The sequence below is a fragment of the Eumetopias jubatus genome, unplaced genomic scaffold (assembly GCF_037043125.1).
Source record: "Eumetopias jubatus isolate StellerSeaLion01/CBP00866 unplaced genomic scaffold, mEumJub1_p1.0 scaffold_12, whole genome shotgun sequence".
NCBI classification, from domain to species: Eukaryota; Metazoa; Chordata; class Mammalia; order Carnivora; family Otariidae; genus Eumetopias; species Eumetopias jubatus.
The window spans coordinates 62503127-62525485 of record NW_028274818.1 but is presented as its reverse complement, the minus strand read 5'-3'; the positions used below and the strand labels follow the sequence as shown (position 1 = coordinate 62525485).

Here is a 22359-nt window from a genome sequence, read left to right as displayed (position 1 = left end):
GTCTGCGAGTGCTTCAAGAGCACCACCTAAGTGTCATCAAGGAGTTTTTCGAAGCAGAGCAAGCAACACGGCATCAACATTGCCACATTCCACGATCAAAAGACCCCTGAAAGAGCAGCCAAGGCACAAGTCGAGGCAAGGAGTGGGTGCGAGTTCTGGGATGAACCAGCTAATGAGCGTGGAGTATTTAAGGAATTTAGTGCAACAATCAGAGCAACAAGGGCTGAGAAAGTCCCTGAATAATCTGGGTCAGATGTTTAAAATAAGGAAAAGGGAGAGTTGGTCTGATATATGAGCATGAGCTTCATCTTGAAAGATAAGGTGTCTAAGAAATGCCTGAAATTTCTCAGTTATTCCACAGTGAGTACCAGTTTCAAGCATCATTAAGCATCATTAGTATTATCCCTGTCTTTTAAAAGCAAGTCTAGAAGGCTGACTACAACATTTCCTTGTTCCTCATTTCTGGGAAGTTCCTGCCATAGTCTTTCAAAGCCAACTATACACCACATTGCCAAGACCCACTCAAAATTCACAAGCTGGGCTAATGTCCCAGGATAGTACAGTAGTAATCACTTCTCCTTTCTAAACGGTACTCTGAAACTTCTCCAAGACACTAGGAGCTATAGAAAAGGATCAAATTACAAAGCAGTTCCACTCTGATTATCATTTGAAGGTGTTTTGATCACTACTCAAGAAAGAGAGTTTACTGTCATTGCTCTTACTTACCTCAAGGCATAATGAGGCCTGAGTGAAAGGCAGAAGTTCAGAAACACTAGGAGGACTTCAAAGCAACTTTTAAAATGTATCCAATGTCATCAACAGTTGCTAAGTATACTCTCCAAAAAGTCCTTATGGTCCTAACACAATGCCACAAACATACTGGTTGTCTGATCTCGAGGTCATGCCTGATCCTGTCCCTTTCAAGTGCTCGAGGCACTCCTGTCATATAGCCAATACATTCTGTGCTAAAGGTTCAACAGAGGAACTTACAGCTCGTGTCACAATGCCACATTTCAAGTAGAGGCCAGAAGATTCTTTTGATTCATCATATTTGGGATATAATTTTTTAAAAAATTCCATCTTAGAGTCCTGCAGGAAATTCTATGATACAGCTTACTGAGGGTCCAGGCTTCTAATTATGCAGAAAACTAGAAATCCAGACCTAAAAAGTGCTGGCCACTCTTCAAAGGCAGCATAACTCTCAATATTCAGCCTTCTGCATTAATAAGTTGAAAGAAGCTGAACACCAGCTGAGGCCAAAGGAATCCTATAGACAAAGGTTTCATTGACAATAAAAGCAGGAGCCTTCCACTGTACTCTGTTAGGAAAGCAGAACATGAGCTCATGATATGCTGACAAAGCAGAAAATCGAACAGAGAAGGCTGACATTTATTTTAAAAGGCTAAGAGCGAAAATGTAGAATAGTCACAAAGGAATACATAACCAAGGAAGAATCTGATTTCTAAATGACTGCCAGCCTTGAAATCAATGTAAACATTGTAGCTTCCTCTTAAAATATTTTTCTCATGACCTACAAGGATAATATGAAAGGCAATAGGGGAAAAAAAACGCTGTCTTTTATTTATTGGTTTGGCTATGCTAGATCACTTAGTTAAACTCTGTTTCTCTTCATCTGTGTGACTTTGAATATGCTTTTTGCCCTTTTTAAATGAATTTTTCATTATATTTTCCTTGTAAATGTAATTACCAACATGGGTAAAGACCCACTTGACACCTACTTTCGATTTTGGTGCCTTCCTCCCCCTCTCCAGGGGTAATCCCTGTTAAATATTGCTTATTTAGTGCTTATTCTTTCAAACCTTTCTCTGTGCCTGTGTATGAACCTGGAGAAAATACATAGTATGGTTGTGCATGGGCTTTTTTTAAAAAATAAAAATACAAATGGGTTTCATTTCAGATGTGTTTTTATCTTTATTTTTTCCCCTCAACAACATATTGTGGAGCTTAGTCCCACATTAGTACATAGAGATCTACCTCACTCTTTTTCTTTTACTGTGCATAACATAATTTATCTAAACCTTTGAAGGGTATTTAGGTTGTTCACACCTAAAAGAAACACTTCTTTTCCTCCAGTTTCTGTACTCACAACACTTCTGACACCTATGTGTGCATTTTCCACACCAAGCAATTTTCTAATTCTCAGTTGATACTAACTCAATTGGGACATTAATTTCCTGGAGTCAGCGCAGACCTCACAGGTTAGTGCTCAGTCCCATAAGACTGTCCCCCCCCCCCCTTAGGTGCCAACTGCAAGTCCCAGATGGTCACGTGTACTTCTGAGCAACTGGCCATAAGTCAGGGGTTCTCATGACCCCTTCCACAGCCTTGATAATTTGCTACGACAGCTCACAGAACTCAGGAAAGTGCCTTACTTACTATTTCCCATTTACTATAAAGGATACAAGTCACAAAGGGCTAAATGGAAGAGATGCACAGAGCAAAGTGTGTGGGAAGCAGAGTGGAGCTTCCATGCCCTCTCTGGGTGTGCCACCCTCTCAGCACCTTGATATGTTCACCAAGCCAGAAGCCCTCCAAATTCCATAGTTTAGGGTTTTTATGGAGGTTCTTTAGGCATGATTGATAAAATCATTAGCCATTGGTGATTTAACTCAATCTCTAGTCCCTGCCTACTCCCCAGAGATTGGGGAATAGGGGCTGAAAGTTCCAATCCTCTAATCACATGGATGGTTCCCCTGGTGACTAGCCTCCCCCATCCTTAGTGGGTTTCCAAAAGTCATCTCATTAACATAAACTCAGGTGTGGCTGAAAGGAGCTTGTAAGAATAACAAAAGATGTTGCTTTCACCTTGATGTTCCAGATCTATTTCAGGAGCAGGGGACAGAAACCAAATTTAACAAAGGATGTTCCTATTGTTCTTATCATTTAAGACATTACAGGGGTTTTAGGAGCTCTGTGACAGGAACTAGAGATAAAGACCAAAATATGTATTTCTTATCCTATCACAGTGTCACAACACCAATTACAAGTAATGCTGCGAAAGCATTCCCTAGAACGGCCCCATTGTGCACAAAACGTTTAGGGGGACAGTCTTATGGGACTGAGCACTAACCTGTGGGGTCTGTGCTGACTCCAGGAAATTAATGTCCCAATTGAGTTAGTATCAACTGAAAATTAGAAAATTGCTTGGTGTGGAAAATGCACACATAAGGTGTCAGAAGTGTTGTGAGTACAGAAACTGGAGGAAAAGAAGTGTTTCTTTTAGGTGTGAACAACCTAAATACCCTTCAAAGGTTTAGATAAATTATGTTATGCACATTGTTCTCTGGGGTAGATTTTGAAACATGTAATACACAGTTCAACTATTAATGGATAATGCTAAATTACCCTACAAAGTAATATGGACTTACAGTTCCCACCAGCAGTGTGTGAAAATATTCACTCACTCATGGCCTCTCCAATTCTTTTCACTATCAATCTCCTTAATTTTCACCAACTTGAAGGGTCGGTTTTTTGAAAAATCTGTATTTCCCTGAATAATAACAGAGTGAATACCCTCTCATACATTGACATCTTCCTATTTGATTGCTCACCACTTCTTATTCTTTATCCACATTGCAACTGGGCAGTTTGTCCTTTATGTCTGTTTCAAAGGATGTTCTTGAGATAGTGCACAAATTTTTTGTTATGTAACATGCAAATATTTCCCCCAGTCTTTTAATTTCAATTTGTATCATATCATAAAAGGTTTCTTTTTAATGAATTTAAATGTATATATTTTTTTCCTTTATGGCATTCATTTTCCATACCATGTTCAGGACTTGACCTAGCCAAAAGCCATAAAGAAAATTTTCTATATTTTCTTCTAATGCTTTTATAGGCTGAATTATATCTGGGTCTTTAAACCATCTTGAATTTTTTTCTGTGAAGTACAGTTCTATTCTTTTTTTTTTCAAATGTAAACAGGCAAATTTTTAATTCCTCTGAGTCTCAGCTTCCCTAGCTGCAAAATGGGTGTAATATTTACCTCATACATGCTTTACTAAGGTTAAAAAAGATTATGTTTTTAAACTGCCTGGCAGAGTCCTTGGTATATAATAAACGTTTGCCACATGGTAGTTGGATCTGGAAATATATTTAATATATAAATAAGTTTTATAGCTATGTGAAATATATAAGAATAATTTAATAATATATTTAATTAATATAGTATTTAACAAAAAGCAGGACCATCAGCTCAGATCATAAAAACTACCAGTCAGTCCATACTGGAGAAGTTCACTTTCTATATAACAACCAATAGGTTAGTTATGTATGGAAACCATGGCTACCAGACATTTTGATTGCTTTTGGAGTAGAAGAGGTACAGAGGAGTTTTAATATTTATAGAGCATTTATTATTTGGCAGGAACTGTTTTAAGCACCATATAGGTATTCTTTCAAAGAACCTTCAAAATAATGCTATTAAGGTATTTTATCTCCGTTTTACAAATGGGGAAATTGAGGCATGAGAGGTTAAATAACTTTCGTGAGGTTACGCGGGCAGTTACTAGTAGAACCAGAATATGAGTCTAGGCAGTTTGTGCTCTAGCCACAAGGCTAAGTGCCCCAGTAAAATCCCAACATGTAGGTATTATTCCCTCAAACAAGAAAAGTCCAGACTCAGAGAGGTAAAGTAATTTGTGCAAAGGTCAAAACACTGGGATAAAATTAGTCTGACTTTAACAACTAAGTCTTTCCATTCTCTACACCAGCTCCAACTGGAGGAACTCTGACTGCCAAAATGCCTTGTCCTATGAACAGCAAACCTTCTCTGAGTGTCTACCGCAGGCCAGGTCCTCTGCCGGAAGCCAGGGACACAGAAATAAACACATCACAGGTGCCACCTCCAAGTATACACAATCTACTATAAAAACAGAGAAGAAAGGAGCCTAAGTCAGTTGAGGGCAAGATGGGGTGAGGTTGGCGAGAGAATACTTCTTGGAGGCGGTAGGCTATTTAATGTCTGGGCTATTTAAATAAGTCCAAACAGAGAGGGGTGATCTTCAGCATACAGAAGAGTAGGGGGCACAGAAGAACACACAGTATAAATCACCATTGGATGGTGTATTAAATAACAATTCTCGAATTCCACAGGATAACCTTTTCACAGGAAAAGGCTTCCCTGGAAGAGTGAAGATGGGACAAAAAGGATGTATATAGAGAACTGTAGTATTTCAGCCTAGATGAAAACTTCGACTGCATGAAAGCTCATTTGGAACTTGTCCTTAGTCCATCTTCAAATATTGATAGTGGATCTAAGGGTCCTTCCTCAGATGCACTCCCAATATTCCTCACAGCAGGCACGTGATGAAGACATGATAAAAATTCACTCTACCTAAACTTCAGCTGGGAAATCCAGGACTTGGCAAAATCAAGAGAATTCCTCTCAGGGGCGCCTGGGTGGCTCAATCGGTTAAGCATCTGCCTTCGGCTCAGGCCGTGATCTTTGGGGTCCTGGGATCAAGCCCCACATCTGGCTCCTTGCTCAGCGGGAGCCTGCTTCTCCCTCCGCCTCTGCCGCTTCTCCCAACACCCCCCAACTCATGCTCCGTGTCCTCTCTCTCTCAAATAAATATTTAAAAAGAGAATTCCTCTCAAACTCATTTTTGTTACAAATAGTGCTGGATTTGCAATTATAGACTCATAGACATGAACAGAATTGTAATGATTATCTACTTCGATTCTCTCCTTCAAGATGAGACAGGCTGAGAGAAGTAAAATTACCTGTCCCAGTGACCTGGTCACACACAGCTGGCAGAACCCACCTGTTCCGTCTTCAAGAAAGCTCCAGTGAAATAAAATAAAATCCATTTTATTTGAAGCTCAGCATCAACCCCACATGAGGCAGCATGGGGATGAAAGAACACAATGCTCCTTTAAAGACGCAGTTTTCCATGTTATGGAGCCTCCGTGTGGAGAAGCTACTTACTTAGTCAGTCTTTCAATGGTCTGCACGTGAACATTATTATGGGTTTGGGAGAGAACAGCTTCGTGCTGAGCACATTTCAAACAAAGGCCACCAACACAGTTAGATATATTAGCAGCGAGAAGAGACTCTTTATGCTTTAGTCGCTCCTTAAGATCTTCACAATTTTTCTGATATTCAGCTAGGTCTTTCCTGAAAAGAAGGGAAAGAAAGTTCTAGCGAATGACCATGTACACTACGGCACCTGTATCATCCCACAGATAACTGCTACTATTACTTACGAGTGCTTAACTTATGAGGTGCTCTGTATACAATACCTGATTAATTCTTCCTGCAACCCTGAAATGTAAGTGTGATTACCCTAATTGACACTTTGAATAAAATGAGACTTGAATATATTAAATAATTAGCCCAAGTTCTTGTAAGATTTTAACACAGATTAGTCTGCCTCTTGATACCAGCTCTCTTTTCAAAGGATCCATCTCCATTATGTTATATCATCCACTGATCAAAAAATAAAACTCCACATACAAATCCTAAGTCATTTCTCCTAATAAAAAGGTGAGGCAACATAACACAACATCCTTGAATTGAGGGAAATACCCTATTCCAAGTGTTAACCCTTAAAATGTGTAGAGTACCTTAGAAGCTCATGGATTTCATCTGCGAGTCATTTATTGTTGCCCATTCTTCTTTAGGAAGAAAAAAAACTAAAAAATCATCTAATCACAAAGTTCTATAAAGAGCTATTTCAAAAGAAAGTGGGCTCTCTTCTTTTAGAAAGAAGTTATATAGAATTTACCAGTCAGAAAGATTCATAAGTAGCAGCTATTAGTGGGAAATATGCAGTCTGCTAAAAGAAAGGGCTGAGGAAGTGTGTGTGTGTGTGTGCGCGCGCGTGTGGTATTTACTTTGTTTTACCATATGTGATAGTCCCTGGATGAGGTTCTCCATGCTGACTTTTTAAGGATAAAATGACCAGTGTATGGGTTGTATTCTTGCCCCCACCCCTTCCCAGTAAAGCTTTGGTAAAGTCAACTGGGACAACTGAGCTTCCTTGCACACTTCCTTTCCTACTGTATATTATATATATATATATATATATATATATATATATAAAACTTCCTAGCTTTCAAAAGAGAAAATAGCCCTTAAATACCTGGACTACTGAAAGCAGGCACTTTATCTCCAGCTCAGTCAACTCTGCTGTCAATTTCTATTATACTCAGGGAGCTACAGCTATCCTAACTTGCTATCACAGAAGAGAGGCCAATAATAAGACGCCTGGCTATCACACACTACCTCCACTCTGGGATGTGGGGGCTTTCAGGCAGCCTTGAGGAGGTGAGAAAGATCTGCAGGTAATCTAAGGGTTAAAAAAGCTAAGCTAACAATAGTCTGAAGTGAAAAAAAAAAAAGGAGCTGTTTTTTCCCTATGCCTGAGATAATATCTCCAATGTAATAAGTTTTCTTTTTAAATATCATATAGAAAAAGTCTGACTTTCAAAGGCTTTGTAAAAAGAACTTTGGAAGCACATTCCAAAATCAAAGGGTCTCCATTACTATTTCTGTCAGTTTCAAATTCAAAACAGTTAGGTAGATTACTCTAAATGGCAAAAAAATAAAAAAGAAATAGATACCAGAAAGCCAGAGCTTCTGAGAATGGTGGTTTTCTCTCTTTCTTAAAGAAAATGCCTCTTAAAATAATCTTAAGGTATACTAAAGGGAAAAGAAAGATGTAGAAGGTGCAGGGAACAAAGTCTAGTTCATTGCAAAGCGGTATTTCAATGTAATTAAAGATGGCACATTTGACTTATGAATAAGACAAAATAATCACATTGCCATTAGTTTAAAAAATGAATCAGGGCGTCTGGGTGGTTCAGCCAGGTAAGCAACTGACTCTTGACTTTGGCTCAGGTCATGATCCCAGGGTTGTGGGATTGAGTCCCACGTCCAGCTCCATGCTCAGCGTGGAGTCTACTTAAGATCCTCTCTCTCTCTCTGCCCCTCCCCTACTTGTGCTCGCTCGTGCTCGCTCTCTCTAAAAAACAAAAACAAAAACTGAAGAATCAAAACACAACAGAAATCAAAATAAAGACTTAGATAAAAAAAGCAAGAAAGCAAAAATTAGGCCACTTTTTAAACGTTAGGTTTCTTCATGAAAAAATAAAAGTCTCTACAGAAATCCTAAAACTAATCAGGCTAAGGTATAGAGTAAGAGCATATTAAAAAATGAATGATGATGTGCATGAAGGCCACGAGCTCTGGTTCTGGGTATTATTACTCTGCTTATGTCTCTAAACAATATGTGGCCTGAAGATTTTAAAGTTTATTGCAAATTAGACTTAATAAAATTATAAAAAGTATTTCAAAGTTTGTTTGATTGAAAAATATTTCACTGCCATTATTTAAAATAAGCTTCAACACCCCAAAAAATTCAATTCCTGATATCTTTTTCCGCCCATAGTATATAATAAATCACTAAAGGTTAATCTGTAATATATAGATTTTATTGGCACTTCTAAAAAAAATGTCAAAAAGTACACAAAAACTTATTCTGTGTACAGAAGTCCCCCCCAATCCACAGTTTCACTTTCCATGATTTGAGTTATGCAGGGTCAACCAAGGTCCAGCAGTAGATGATCCTCCTTCTGACAGATCATCGGAAGGTCAGTGGTAGCCTAACAATACGTCACAATGTGAGTATCATTCCCCCCACTTCATCTCACCCCCTGGGGATTTTAGATCTCCCATCATCTCAAACAGGAGGATCAGCCAGGACAATAAGATATTTTGAGAGACCACATTCCCATAACTCTTATTACAGTATTTTGTTATGACTATTCTATTATTAGTTACCACTGTTAATCTCTTACTAAATTAAACTTTACCATAGGTATGTACGTACATGAAAAAACTATATATAAGGTTCAATACTATCCACAGTTTCAGGCATCCACTGAGGGTCCTGGAACGTATCCCCCATGGAGAAGAGGAGAGAGTATACTCATATTCATCGTATATAGAAAAATACTCAAACTATTATTGTTACAATTTTAGATAAAAATACCTATAGAGAAAAAAAATGCTTGTTAATTTGAAAACTAGAATGTTTATTTTCAGTATTTTATTTCAAAAGCATAATTTCTCTCAGAGCAGCTAGTGATTCTTACTTCTATGAGAAAACATGAATATTTCATAACTGATGAAGGGATAAAATTTATAATTTAGCCATAGTTCTTTGAAATGGGACTTCACAATTTTATGCCCCTGTTCCTTTAATAACCTGAGGATATTTCTCATATTGAACATAAAATGTCATCAAGTAATTCTTAAGTTGAGTAAAACTGGCATGTCAGCAAACATTCAAATACATTTTAAGATCATTATGCTTTTGCTATAATTTTTAAACGGACAATGATACTTTACCTCAAAAACTTCAATTGAGATTCCAGGATCTCACCCTTTTCTTCATAAGTAAGTTTTAGCCTCTCCTTTAGAAAAGAAAACAAAAGGTGTACATTTTCTCCATGCCCTGTGCTTTATCAGTAAGTTTTAATTATTAATAGTAAACTCAATTTTTGTCCTTTTACCCAAGAAGAAATATAATGTGTCCTCTCCAGAAACACTTTCCCTAGTTCACCCAAACTTTTGTACTTTTATTGAGTGTATACCCACCCACTTTTTGTGGACTGAGTCATAAAATGGTTATTACTGCCCCCCTGCCAATTTTTTTCAAAAATGCATACATTAGATCTTACTTTTAAAAGTATGACTCTGAGAAGAACCAATTTTCACCTATAAGGTTCATGAGGGCAAGGATCAAATCTTACTGGAATCCCCCACTGTGATTGCTGTGTATTGACATACAATAAAGGAGTGCTGGATCAATGATAAAAGGAAAGTTATAAATCACAATAAATGACAGACCAAACGGATGTACTAGCTACAATGCTGGCATCCCACTATTCTTTCATTCAACAAATATTTATTGGGTATCTAAGATGAAGATACCTTTAACCTCCAGGAGCTTATATTCTCAGAAGGAATAGAAAAACACAGAGACAATTTCAATTATATATTTCACTCCAGGGAGGTATATAGAAGGTAAACTGAAATCAGAGAGGCAGGAACTTGTAATTCAGCTTAAGAGAAATAAAGAAGGCTTCCTGGAGGAAGCACTAATACTTAAAGGATTAACTTCCAACACAGCAAAAGGCACAGAGGCTGGAGAAAACATGTTGCATGTTTGACCAGTGAGTGGCTCTGTATCCACTTACAAATACAATGCTAGATGGAAGAATGGATAGAGATGGGTGAACAGGTGAGAATGGGCCATGAGAAGAAAAAATATACAAGACCTTTACCCAGACAACTCATGTAATCTCCATGTAGTAGAGGCATTGGGTGGACATTGAAAACTCGATCAGATTTGAATCTTAAGTCACTATGAAGTGTGGAAAAGAGGAGACCAATGAAGTACATTGCATCTACATAGGGAAGAGATATGCCCCTACCCACCCCTGCTTGTGCTCTCTCTCTCTCTCAAATAAACAAATAAAATCTTTAAAAAATAAAGGATTAGATGATATAATATCATAAAGCTATCTTCGGGATGCCTGGGTGGCTCATCGGTTAAGCGTCTGCCTGCCTTTGGCTCAGGTCATGATCCCAGGGTCCAGGGAAAGAGTCCCACATCGGGCTCCTTGCTCAGCAGGGAGCCTGTTTCTCCCTCTGCCTGCCACTCCCCCTGCTTGTGCTCTCTCTCTCTGATAAATAAATAAATAAAATCTTTAAAAATAAATAAATAACGATATCTTCTCCCCCAAGTGACTTCTAGCAATCAATCTCCATCAAAAGACAATCTCAATCAAAGCCTCATAATAGCTTTCTGGAACTTGACAAATTAATTATTTTTTTAAAAGATTTTATTTATTTATTTGAGAGAGAGAGAGTGAAGAGGGTCAGAGAGAGAAGCAGACTCCCTGCCAAGCAGGGAGCCCAATGTGGGACTTGATCCCAGGACTCTGGGATCATGACCTGAGCTGAAGGCAGTCACTTAACCACTGAGCCACCCAGGTGGCCCAACAAATTAATTCTAAAATGTGTTTGGAAATACAAAAGGCCAGACATAAGACACTTTTTTTTTTTTAAGATTTATTTATTTATTTTAGATAGAGAGCGAGCATGAGTGGGAGAGGCAGAAGGAGAGGGAGAGAAAATCTCAAGCAGACTCCAGGCTGAGTGTGGAGCCCAACATGGGGCTCAATCTCACAACCCTGAGATCACAACCTGAGCCGAAACCAAAAGTCAGATGTTCAACCAACTGCACCACCCAGGTGCCTCCAGAAATGACACTCTTGAAGATAAAGTACAATGCTGGAAGATGTGGTATGTAGTCTACCAGGTATAGAGCTGTAACAATCAAGAGGATGATAGTAGCACAAAGACCAAAGAAATAAAACACAGAGCCCAGACATATATGTACACCTGATTTATGACAAAGATACCAGACAAAGGACTGTCTTTTTGACAAATGGTACTGGGATATAGATAAATAACCATACAGGAAAAGAACAAATTATGACCCCCTACACAACACATCATATACAAAATAAAGACTGGTAGATTGTAGATTTAAATGTTAAGAGCAAGACTATAAATTTCTGGAAGATAATATAAAAGAATATTTTTATGACCCAGGGCAGGGAAACATTTTTGATAAAGGATACAGAAAGCACTAAACAATAAAGGGGGAAAACTGAGATTACATTAAAATTAAGAAATTTTAGTCATGAAGAAAGAAGAAAGAAAAAGAGACAGAAAGAAAACTATCAGGACAATTATAAGGCAAGCTACAGAATGGGAAAATATATTTACAATAGATATATTCTAAGGGTTTATACCCAGAATACATAAAGAATTTTAAAAAAAATGTCAAATAACTCAAAATAATGAGTAGGATGTTTGAACATGTACCTCACAAAGGAGGACACCGATAAATACGTGAAAAGATATTCAATCTCACAATTGAATCATCAGAGAAATTCAAATGAAAATCACAATGAGATAGGACTACAAGCCCACCAGAAAAACTGACAATATAATGTGTTGGCAGGAATATGGAGCAATCGTATCACTCCTACGCTGCTATAGGAGTGTAAACTGATAAAATCCACCCCAAATGCTCACCCTAACCATTCAATGTGAACATACACATACCTCAAGATCAACAATTCCACTCCAAGGTACACAGCCAACATAAATGTGCGTCATGCACACCAAAGACATATTAAAGAATGTCCATAGCAGCAATATTCACAATAGCCCCAAACAGGAAACAATACAAAAATCCATCAATGGTAGAATAGATAAGTGAATTGTAGTATATTTATACAGTAGATCCACCAGTGAAAATGAACAAAGTTCTGCCACATGCAACAATGTGTATGATTCTAACAAATGTAAGGTTAAACAAAATAAGCCAGACACACAAAAAATACATAGTGTGTGGTAGCATTTATACAATGTTTAAAAAAATAGGCAGGTATCAACTAGTGGCTAGAGATCCTGCTTAGGAAATTTTCATGAAAGTCAAGTGATTAGCTCTAAGGGAATGAGGGGCAGTGATTGGGAGGGGTCACAAAGAGGGCTTCTGGGACAGGGCAGTGCTACACGTCTTACAGGTGACAATTACATTTGAAGATAAATAATTCGAAGATAAATCATTAAGCTGCACATTTTTGTTTTGCATACTCTTCTGAATGTATGTTAAATTGGGTCATTAGACAAGTAAAGGAGGAGAGCATGAGCAACTAACCAACGTATTATAGAATGCTGCCACAAGGTTCAGGAGGATGAGGACTGATATGTGGAGGTCATTAATGACCCTGAAAAGAACAAGTGTAGGTCAATATAAGGTCTAAGCTCAACTGAAGTATGTTAAAGAGAGAAGGGGAGGTGAGAAATGCAATTGTGAATGTGGACAACTGTTTGGGAAGGTTTTGGTATAAAGGGGAGCAATACGGTTGGGTGATAGTTTAAAGGGAATGTACGGTCAAAAGAATATATTTTGTACTTGTTTGCTTTAAGATGGGAACTATAGATCATAATCTCAGGATCGTGAGACTGAACCCCGTGTTGGGCTCTGCGCTGAGCATGAAGCCTGCTTAAGATTCTCTCTCCCTCTTTCTCTGCCCCTCCCCATTCCCCACTCGAGCACTCTATTTTTCTCTCTCTTAAAAAAAAAAAAAAAGATGGGAGATAGTAAAGCTCATATTCTGGTGAGAATAACCCAGTCAAGAGGGAGGAAAGACATAAGAGCAAGAGGAGGTAAGTCCAAGAGTGAAACCCTTGGAAACAGTGGGGAAGATCTGGGACACAGGGCACACAGATGCAGGGACTGACCTTAGACACAAACTGCATACAAATGAATCTCTAACAGTTATAAACACAACATTGAGAGGAGACATAAGAGAGAAATTAATTCTAATGTGGGTAAAGGAGAAGTGGAAACATGTAATTGGGGAAGGTGGAATGGGAGGGGGTGTCTGAATGAAGCCTTGCAGGCTGGAAACATTTTGGTAGGTAGAAGATAAGGAAACATTTTAGGTCAGGAGGTCTGCATAAACCACAGCCAGGAATGCAAAAAGAAACAGAGGTGGGTAATAAGTTTATGAAATAACTAAGGAGTGAGTGGTCTGTGTGCCTGCAGTAATACTTGAAAGACTGACAGAAAACAGAAAAAAACTATAACACCTAGAGATGATAATGAAACTGAATTATAATGCATCCTATTTTCCCATGGCACCCTCCATCTACAGTGTCATTTTTACATTTCCATCAATGTTGATCAATTCTGCCATGTCAAATTTAATGCAAAGAAAACTTCAAACCAGAGGAAGAAGAAAGGCCTGTTACAGAGATCAAAGGATTGGAAAGTATCATTTGAGCAGAAAATACATTAATTTTCAACTCTGGGAAGTAAGACATTCAAGACCAGCTGTGTATATGAGGGAATTCAGAAAGCCACAAGCATGCCCAGGAAAGACACATGCTCAGTTCCGAGAGGACCTTAAGCTTTCACCTCAAGCTGATCTCTAGGCTCAGAGCAAGCCCAACTACATGGTGAAGGAATGCCCCAGCACAGAGGCAATCAGCAAAGACTGGCAGAGATGGCTATTCTTTTTTGTTTTTTTCTTTTTTGTGAAGGTGTTTTTTTGGTGGTTGTTTACTTATTTTAGCTCCTGGCATTCAAGGAAATTCTGTCAAAATTAGCTGAACATGAGCTAATGAAACAGAGACTTCAGTGATCACACACAATAAGGAATAATCTACAAAAATAATTGGGAAAAGTCTCAAAACGAAAGGACAACATAGCCTTCAACAATACAAGAGATAAAACCCATGGGGAACTGGGCTATTGGATTTCCAGAGTTACCACAGTATGATAGTTCATTCCAATGCCTACTTTTCAACCAAAAAAAAGAAAAAAGAAAAAAGAAAATCACAAAACCTACAAAGAACCAGGAAAATATGGCCATTTAGAGGTACAGAATAAATCCAGAAACCACCCTTAAAAAATCTATAGACACATGGGGCGCCTAGCTCAGTTGTTAAGTGTCTGCCTTCAGCTCAGGTCATGGTCCCAGGGTCCTGGGATCGAGCCCTGCATCAGGCTCCCTGCTTAGCGGGAAGCCTACTTCTCCCTCTCCCACTCCCCCTGCTTGTGTTCCCTCTCTCGCTGTCTCTCTGTCAAATAAGTAAATAAAAATCTTTTTGTAAAAAATCTATAGACCCAGGCCTACTAGACAAACAGTTTAAAACAATAGTCTTAAATATGCTCAAAGAGCTAAGAGAAAACATGGCCAAAGAACTAAAAGAAATAAGGAAAACAACTGTACACCTGAAACTAATATAATCTATGCTAACTAGAATTAAAATAAAAACTTAAATAAAGAAAATAAATTATAAAAGGAACTAAACACAAATCTGGAGCTGAAAAGTACAACTGAGATGAAAAATTCCTAAAGGCACAGAAGAGCATATGTGAGCAGCAGAACAAAGGATCAGCAGACTTGAAGATAGGACAGTTAAAATAACTGAGTCTGAGGAGCAGAAAAAGAAAAGAATGAATTACCATATGATCCAACCATTCCCTTTCTGGTTATATGCCCAAGGGAAGTGAAAGTAGGGATGAAAACAGATACTTGTGCATTGATGTTCATGGTAGCTTTATTCACAAGAGCCAAAGGGTGGTAACAAACTAAAAGTTCATGAGCAAATGAATGGATAAACAGAGTGTGATATATATGTAAATGGAATATTACTCACCCTTAAAAGGCATGATATTTTGACATGTACTACACCACAGATGCACCTTGAAAACATTATGCTAGATGAAACATGCCAGACACAAAAGGAAAAATATTATTTGTTTCCACGTGTGTCAGGTACCTAGACTAGGCAAATTTATAGAGACGGAAAGTAGAAGAGGTTGTCAGGGGTTGGGAGAGAGGGGAATGGAAGTTATTATTTCATGGCTATGGAGTTGCTGTTTGGGATGATAAAAATTCTGGAAATGGATAGTGTTGTGCACTGTGATTGTATTTAATGCAATTGAGCTGTACACTTACAATGGTTAAATGGTAAATTTTAAAATGGCAAAAACGCTAAATTTAATAGTACGTATATCTACCACAATAGAAAAAGTACAAAAAAAGTAGATGCGTAAGAGAAAAGCAGCCAAACTCTCACCAGTTCTAGCTTCCATTTCTCAGCCTCACCAGCCGACGGACCTTTGACAGTATCTGCACTGTCCTGGGAGTATTGCCTCTTGGCAGCTTCATCCACCCCAGAGTCTTCACCTGTTGTAATCCAAGAATTCTGCAGGTTTCCCTAAAATAAAATGTACGAGTAATTATAACTGGCATTTAACTTTAAATCAACATACATGCTTTACAAATGGAACACTGATTCTCATCTGTGATGAAAGGAAGACAAGAGCAGATGCTTCTAAACTACACATCAAGAATGATTTTACATTTTCATGCTAATGGGTCATATTCCCCAAGTGTTACAAAGTCAGATTCCTACAGGCACAGGTAATAATGTAAATGAGCAAAGAGGGCTGGCTGACAGTGTTTCAACAAATGAACTTCTCTCTTACTTCTCTGGAGACATATATTCTTAAACCACACAACACTCTCTTAGTTTCATTTTCTACCTTTCATAAAGGCATGACTAATAATAATGTTAATACATATGGTGTTTACTATGTGCCAGACACTGTTTATGTGCTTCACATATATTAACTTATTTAATCACTATAAGAATACTATGAGATAAGTTTCATTGTTATCTCCATTTTATAGAAGAGGAAATTGGAGTGCCTGGGTGGCTCAGTCAGTTAAGTGTCTGACTCTTGATTTTGATTCAGGTTATGATCTCAGGGTCATGAGATCAAGCCCCTGGGCTCTGCACTCAGCGGGGAGTTTGAGATTCTCTCTCCTTGTCCCTCTGCCCCCCCACACCATCCTTGTTCACTCTCTCTCTCTCAAATAAATAAATAAATCTTAAAAAAAGAAGAGGAAACTGAGTCACACTGAGTAACTTGTAAGAGTCACAGAGGTAGGAAGTAGCTAATAAGCAGCAGAGCTAGGATCTGAACGCTGGCAATCTAGTTCCCCAGGCCATGCCCCAAACCACTATGCTCTCCTGTCTTTCCAGAAAAATATTTATCTTCAATAAGAAAAACAGTGCATGGAGATAAACAGAACTGACATATAGCCTGCACGTTAAGGACTCACAAAGGAGTGGTAGGGACCATGACAAATGATCTGAAAGTTGCAGCCATTACTCAGTTCCAGGCACTTGCTGCCATGTGTGAATGCAAACTCATGTTACAAAAAAAATCTTCTCATTTTTTTAGAAGATAAGCCAGATATCTGGCTTTTCATCTGAAACACTGTTAAATACTGGTTCATTGTTCATCAAACAAAACATGCCTATAGACCACATCTGGTGTATACCCATTGTGTTTGCACCTCCGGTACCCTCTCAACATTCAGCGAAATATGCAGCCCGAAGATCTGGGTAATTGGTGTGTACAAGGGCTGAAATATTAATTTAATTCAACAAATAATTACTGAACTCTTGCTAAGGGCTAAAGGATATGGTAGTACTCACAAGAGAGGACAGGTCCCAAACACAGAACTACACCGCAGCGCCATATCATGCTAGAATGAACTAAACTGCTCATTCATCCCAAGTAGTATTCTGAGGGCCTATTCCATATTCTTCTGGAAGTTCAGTTTAATGCCAACATTTGTGTATGATAGCTCCTATGTTCAGGCACTGTGCTAAGAGCTTGGGGGGTAAAAACGAACAAGACCAATCTTATCCTCAAGACAAACTCCTAAGCAGATAATTTCAATTTAATAAGGTAAGTGTTAGGCCAGAGGTGTGCATGGGGAACTATAGGAAAACAAAGGAGGGGCACTAAGAACAACTAGAGATTCAAGGAAGGTTTTCTGGGGAAGTGTTGACATTGGTGTGATATCTTGGATGAGAAAGAGCAAGCTAGATGAGAAGAGCATGCCAAGAAGAAAACATTATGGGGAAAGTCACAGAGGTGTGAAAAAGTCTGGTGCCTACAGGGGACTCATGCAATTCAGAATTACTAGAGATTGAAGCACAAAACAACAGACATCAAAATGTCAAGCTAGAGAGTCAAATAAGGATCTCGAAAATATGGTATAACAAGCTTGAACTTGATTTTCTAGTAAGGACAAATGTCTCAAGATCTTAGTGCAGTCAAAGTTGCCTTAGAGAATTGTGAAGAATGGCAGCACTAATTTCCTATAGAGAAATTGGAAAAAGTACATACACCATACATCGCTGACTTATGAAATAAAATATTGTCATTCTTTGGAAAGAAGTGCTAGTCTAATTGACACTTTGTGTTTCACAGATAACATTTAAGAACTTCAATGGTATTTGACCAAAATTTAAAAAATCTAATTACATTTACATCCCTGGAGATCACTGAAAACCTTTGATTTCTTAATTGAGGGGAGGGGTGGTAGTGAGAGGATGAAAGTAGACATGAAAGATATGACTCAGAAACATTCTGCTTTTAGAAAAATCTCTGAGATCTTTGAATGAGAACATATGCCAAAATTTTTTTTTAAGATGTATTTATTTATCTGAGGGCAGGGAGGGGCAGAGTGAGTCCCATGCAGACTCCATGCAGAACACAGAGCCCGACTCAGAGCTGGATCTCACAACCCCGAGATTATGACCTGAGCCAAAACCAAGAGTTTCGCTCAGCTGACTGCACCACCCAGTTGCCCCCAAAATTTCTAATAAATAGCATATTTTAATATTATTATAATTTTTTGAACTCCGGAGAAAAGCTCTCCATGAAGAGAAATTTCACTTAAAAAATGTTGAAAAATGAAGATGGAAATGGTTGTAGTTTTGAAAAAATAACCCGCTTGTTTCTTCAACCACTGGGTCATAAAGTAGTTAAAGCACTAAACATCCTGTAGGCTACCATCCAAGTCCAAGGCTAAAACTCAGGAACAATAAAGAGGATGTTCCTCTCTTGTGGGGAGAATCGTCTACCCCATGGCAAACAAAGGTAGTTTGGTTAAATACTGACAAGCTATTCCTAACTTGTGCAGAAAGTCTAACTCAAGGCTAGGCGGATGGATATGGGGAGTCACACAGTCCCATGTTTGAGTCCTAGCTTTGCCATTTCCTAGCTTTGTGACAGTAGTAGTGTTGCTTTGTTTACTTAACTGCCCTGTACCTTAATTTACTCATCTGAAAACAGGCATAACACTCGCCTTCCTTTGCTACTATAAACCTAAAATAATTGAATGTAAATAAAGTGCTTGATATAGTGCCTGCCACACCGTAACATGTAGTCATCAATAAGTATTAGTCATTACTGTATAATTATTTTAATTATTTTTCAAAAGAAGGCATTAAGAAATACTGAAAAATCTATACTCAAATCCGCCAATAGTTTTGGCAAGATCTACCATCAGCATGGTAACAGACTCAGTAAAAAGAGTTCAGAAAAAAAAAAAAAAAGATAATGTCTCTTGATGTGTTTATATTTAAGATACTCTAAAAAGTTTCATTTACATTAAAACTGAACACAGCACTGAGCATACACTGCTGAAATGCCTCAATTCACCTACACAAGCAAAAAGCAGTAGGGTTAGTAATTTTTTTTTTAATTTTATTTTATTATGTTATGTTAGTCACCATACAATACATCATTAGTTTTTGATGTGGTGTTCCACGATTCATTATTTTCGTATAACACCCAGTGCTCCATGCAGTACGTGCCCTCCTTAATACCCATCACTGGGCTAACCCATCCCCCCCACCCCCATCCCCTCTAAAACCCTCAGTTTGTTTCTCAGAGTCCATAGTCTCTCATGGTTCATTTCTCCCTCCAATTTTCCCCACTTCATTTTTCCCTTCCTTCTCCTAATGTCCTCCATGTTATTCCTTATGTTCCACAAATAAGTGAAACCATATGATAATTGACTTCCTCTGCTTGACTTGTTTCACTTAGCATAATCTCCTCCAGTCCCATCCATGTTGATGTAAAAGTTGGGTATTCATTCTTTCTGATGGCTGAGTAATATTCCATTGTATATATGGACCACATCTTTATCCATTCATCTGTTGAAGGGCATCTCGGCTCTTTCCACAGTTTGGCTACTGCGGACATTGCTGCTTTGAACATTGGGGTGCATATGGCCCTTCTTTTCACTACATCTGTGTCTTTGGGGTAAATACCCAGGAGTGCAATTGCTGGGTCATAGGGTAGCTCTATTTTTAATTTTTTGAGGCACCTCCACACTGTTTTCCAAAGTGGCTGTACCAACTTGCATTCCCACCAACAGTGTAAGAGGGTTCCCCTTTCTCCACAACCTCTCCAACATTTGTTGTTTCTTGCCCTGTCCATTTTTGCCATTCTAACTGGTGTAAGGTGGTATCTCAATGTGGTTTTGATTTGAATTTCCCTGATGGCTAATGATGATGAACATTTTTTCATGTGTCTATTAGCCATTTGTATGTCTTCTTTGGAGAAGTGTCTGTTCATGTCTTCTGCCCATTTTTTGACTTGATTATTTGTTTTTTGGGTGTTGAGTTTGATAAGTTCTTTATAGATCTTGGATACCAGCCCTTTATCTGTAGTGTCATTTGCAAATATCTTCTCCCATTCTGTGGGTTGCCTCCTTGTTTTGTTGACTGTTTCCTTTGCTGTGCAGAAGCTTTTTATCTTGATGAAGTCCCAAAAGTTCATTTTTACTTTTGTTTCACTAGCTTTTGGAGATGTATCTTGAAAGAAGTTGCTGTGGCCGATGTCAAAGAGGTTATTGCCTATGTTCTCCTCTAGGATTTTGATGGATTCCTGTCTCACATTGAGGTCTTTCATCCATTTTGAATTTATCTTTGTGTGTGGTGTTAGAGAATGGTCGAGTTTCATTCTTCTGCATGTGGCTGTCCAATTTTCCCAGCACCATTTATTGAAGAGACTTTTTTCCATTGCATATTTTTTCCTGCTTTGTCGAAGATTATTTGACCATAGAGTTGAGGGTCCATGTCTGGGCTCTCTATTCTGTTCTATTGGTCTATATGTCTGTTTTTGTGCCAGTACCATGCTGTCTTGGTGATCACTGTTTTGTAATATAGATTGAAATTGGGCAACAGGATGCCCCCAGCTTTGTTTTTCTTTTTCAACATTTCCTTGGCGATTCGGGGTCTTTTCTGATTCCATACAAATTTTAGGATTGTTTGTTCCAGTACTTTCAAAAATGTCATTGGAATTTTGATCGGGATGGCATTGAAGGTATAGATTGCTCTGGGTAGCATAGACATTTTAACAATGTTTATTCTTCTGATCCATGAGCATGGAATGTTTTTCCATCTTTTTGTGTCTTCTTCAATTTCTTTCATGAGTGTTCTGTAGTTCCTAGAGTATAGATCCTTTACCTCTTTGGTTAGGTTTATTCCGAGGTATTTTATGGTTTTTGGTGCTATTCTAAATGGAATCATTTCTCTAATTTCTCTTTGTACAATTGCATTGTTAGTGTATAAGAAAGCAACTGATTTCTGTGCATTGATTTTGTATCCTGAAGCTGTTTCAAAAAATAGAAACAGAAGGAAAACTTCCAGATTCATTCTATGAGGCCAGCATTACCTTAATCCCCAAACCAGGCAAAGACCCATCAAAAAGGAGAATTTCAGACCGATATCCCTGATGAATATGGATTCCAAAATCCTCAACAAAATCCTAGCTAATAGGATCCAACAATACATTAAAAGGATCATCTACCATGACTAAGTGGGATTTATCCCTGGGATGCAAGGCTGGTTCAACATTCGCAAATCAATCAGTGTGATAGAACACATTAATAAGAGGAGAGAGAAGAACCATATGGTCCTCTCAATTGATGCCGAAAAAGCATTTGACAAAATACAACATCCTTTCCTGATTAAAACTCTTCAGAGTATAGGGATAGAGGGAACATTCCTCAAGTTCATAAAATCCATCTATGAAAAACCCACAGCAAATATCATCCTCAATGGGGAAAAGCTGAGAACGTTTTCCTTAAGATCAGGAACACGTAAAGGATGCCCACTCTCACCACTATTGTTCAACATAGTACTAGAAGTCCTAGGAACAGCAATCGGACAACAAAAAGAAATAAAAGGTATTCAAATTGGCAAAGAAGTCAAACTCTTTTCATAGACGACATGATACTTAATGTGGAAAACCCAAAAGACTCCACTCCCAAATTACTAGATCTCATACAGCAATTCAGTAATGTGGCAGGGTTAGTAATTCTATAGCAACAAAATAACAAAGACTGACATTAAAATAGGTATCAAGGTCTCCTGACACGTGCAACAATCATTGTTTGCATTATATTTTAGTTCACGTGAATGTTTTTTTAAAAAAGAAACACTCTACAACTTTGTTTTTTCCATAACTATGGCTGTAATTTTCTTCAGCAAGTTTCCTTTGTTCCTATAGCAAAGCATGTGTGTTGGTACATTGTTTCCTTCCCCTTCTGTATTACTCACTTCTCTTGCCCTCTGGTTCACTTGTCTGCCTAATTTCCTTTCTCACTTCACTTCCCCTTCTTCCACTTCTTTGTCATTGTACAAATACCGAAGTCTATGAATAATCGAGTCACTGCTAAGTGACTACATATTTGGAAGAAAAGCAAAAGAATATATTCTTAAAACGAGCTACTTCGAAGTACTTTTTATATGGCTCTATCATCTTCAAATTGACATTAAAATAATAAGCAACTAAAATGGAATTTTTAACTTGTACTAACATTGATAATAAATAACATCATAATATAAATATTCAA

The 22359-nt window shown here is 38.1% G+C and overlaps 1 protein-coding gene across 5 annotated transcripts in view; it reads right to left on the bottom strand.

Moving 5' to 3' along the window:
* The window catches only part of SDCCAG8 (SHH signaling and ciliogenesis regulator SDCCAG8), a 231952-nt gene that overhangs the window by 175863 nt on the left and 33730 nt on the right, over positions 1 to 22359 (bottom strand). For all 5 annotated transcript variants that reach the window (XM_088017169.1, XM_028111549.2, XM_028111548.2 and 2 more), the window contains exons 6-8: positions 15704 to 15844; positions 9377 to 9441; positions 5951 to 6139 (exon numbers count right to left, since the gene is read on the bottom strand). In XM_088017169.1, coding sequence (XP_087873295.1) covers positions 5951 to 6139; positions 9377 to 9441; positions 15704 to 15844 — 395 coding nt within the window. The remainder of the gene's footprint in view (positions 1 to 5950; positions 6140 to 9376; positions 9442 to 15703; positions 15845 to 22359) is intronic.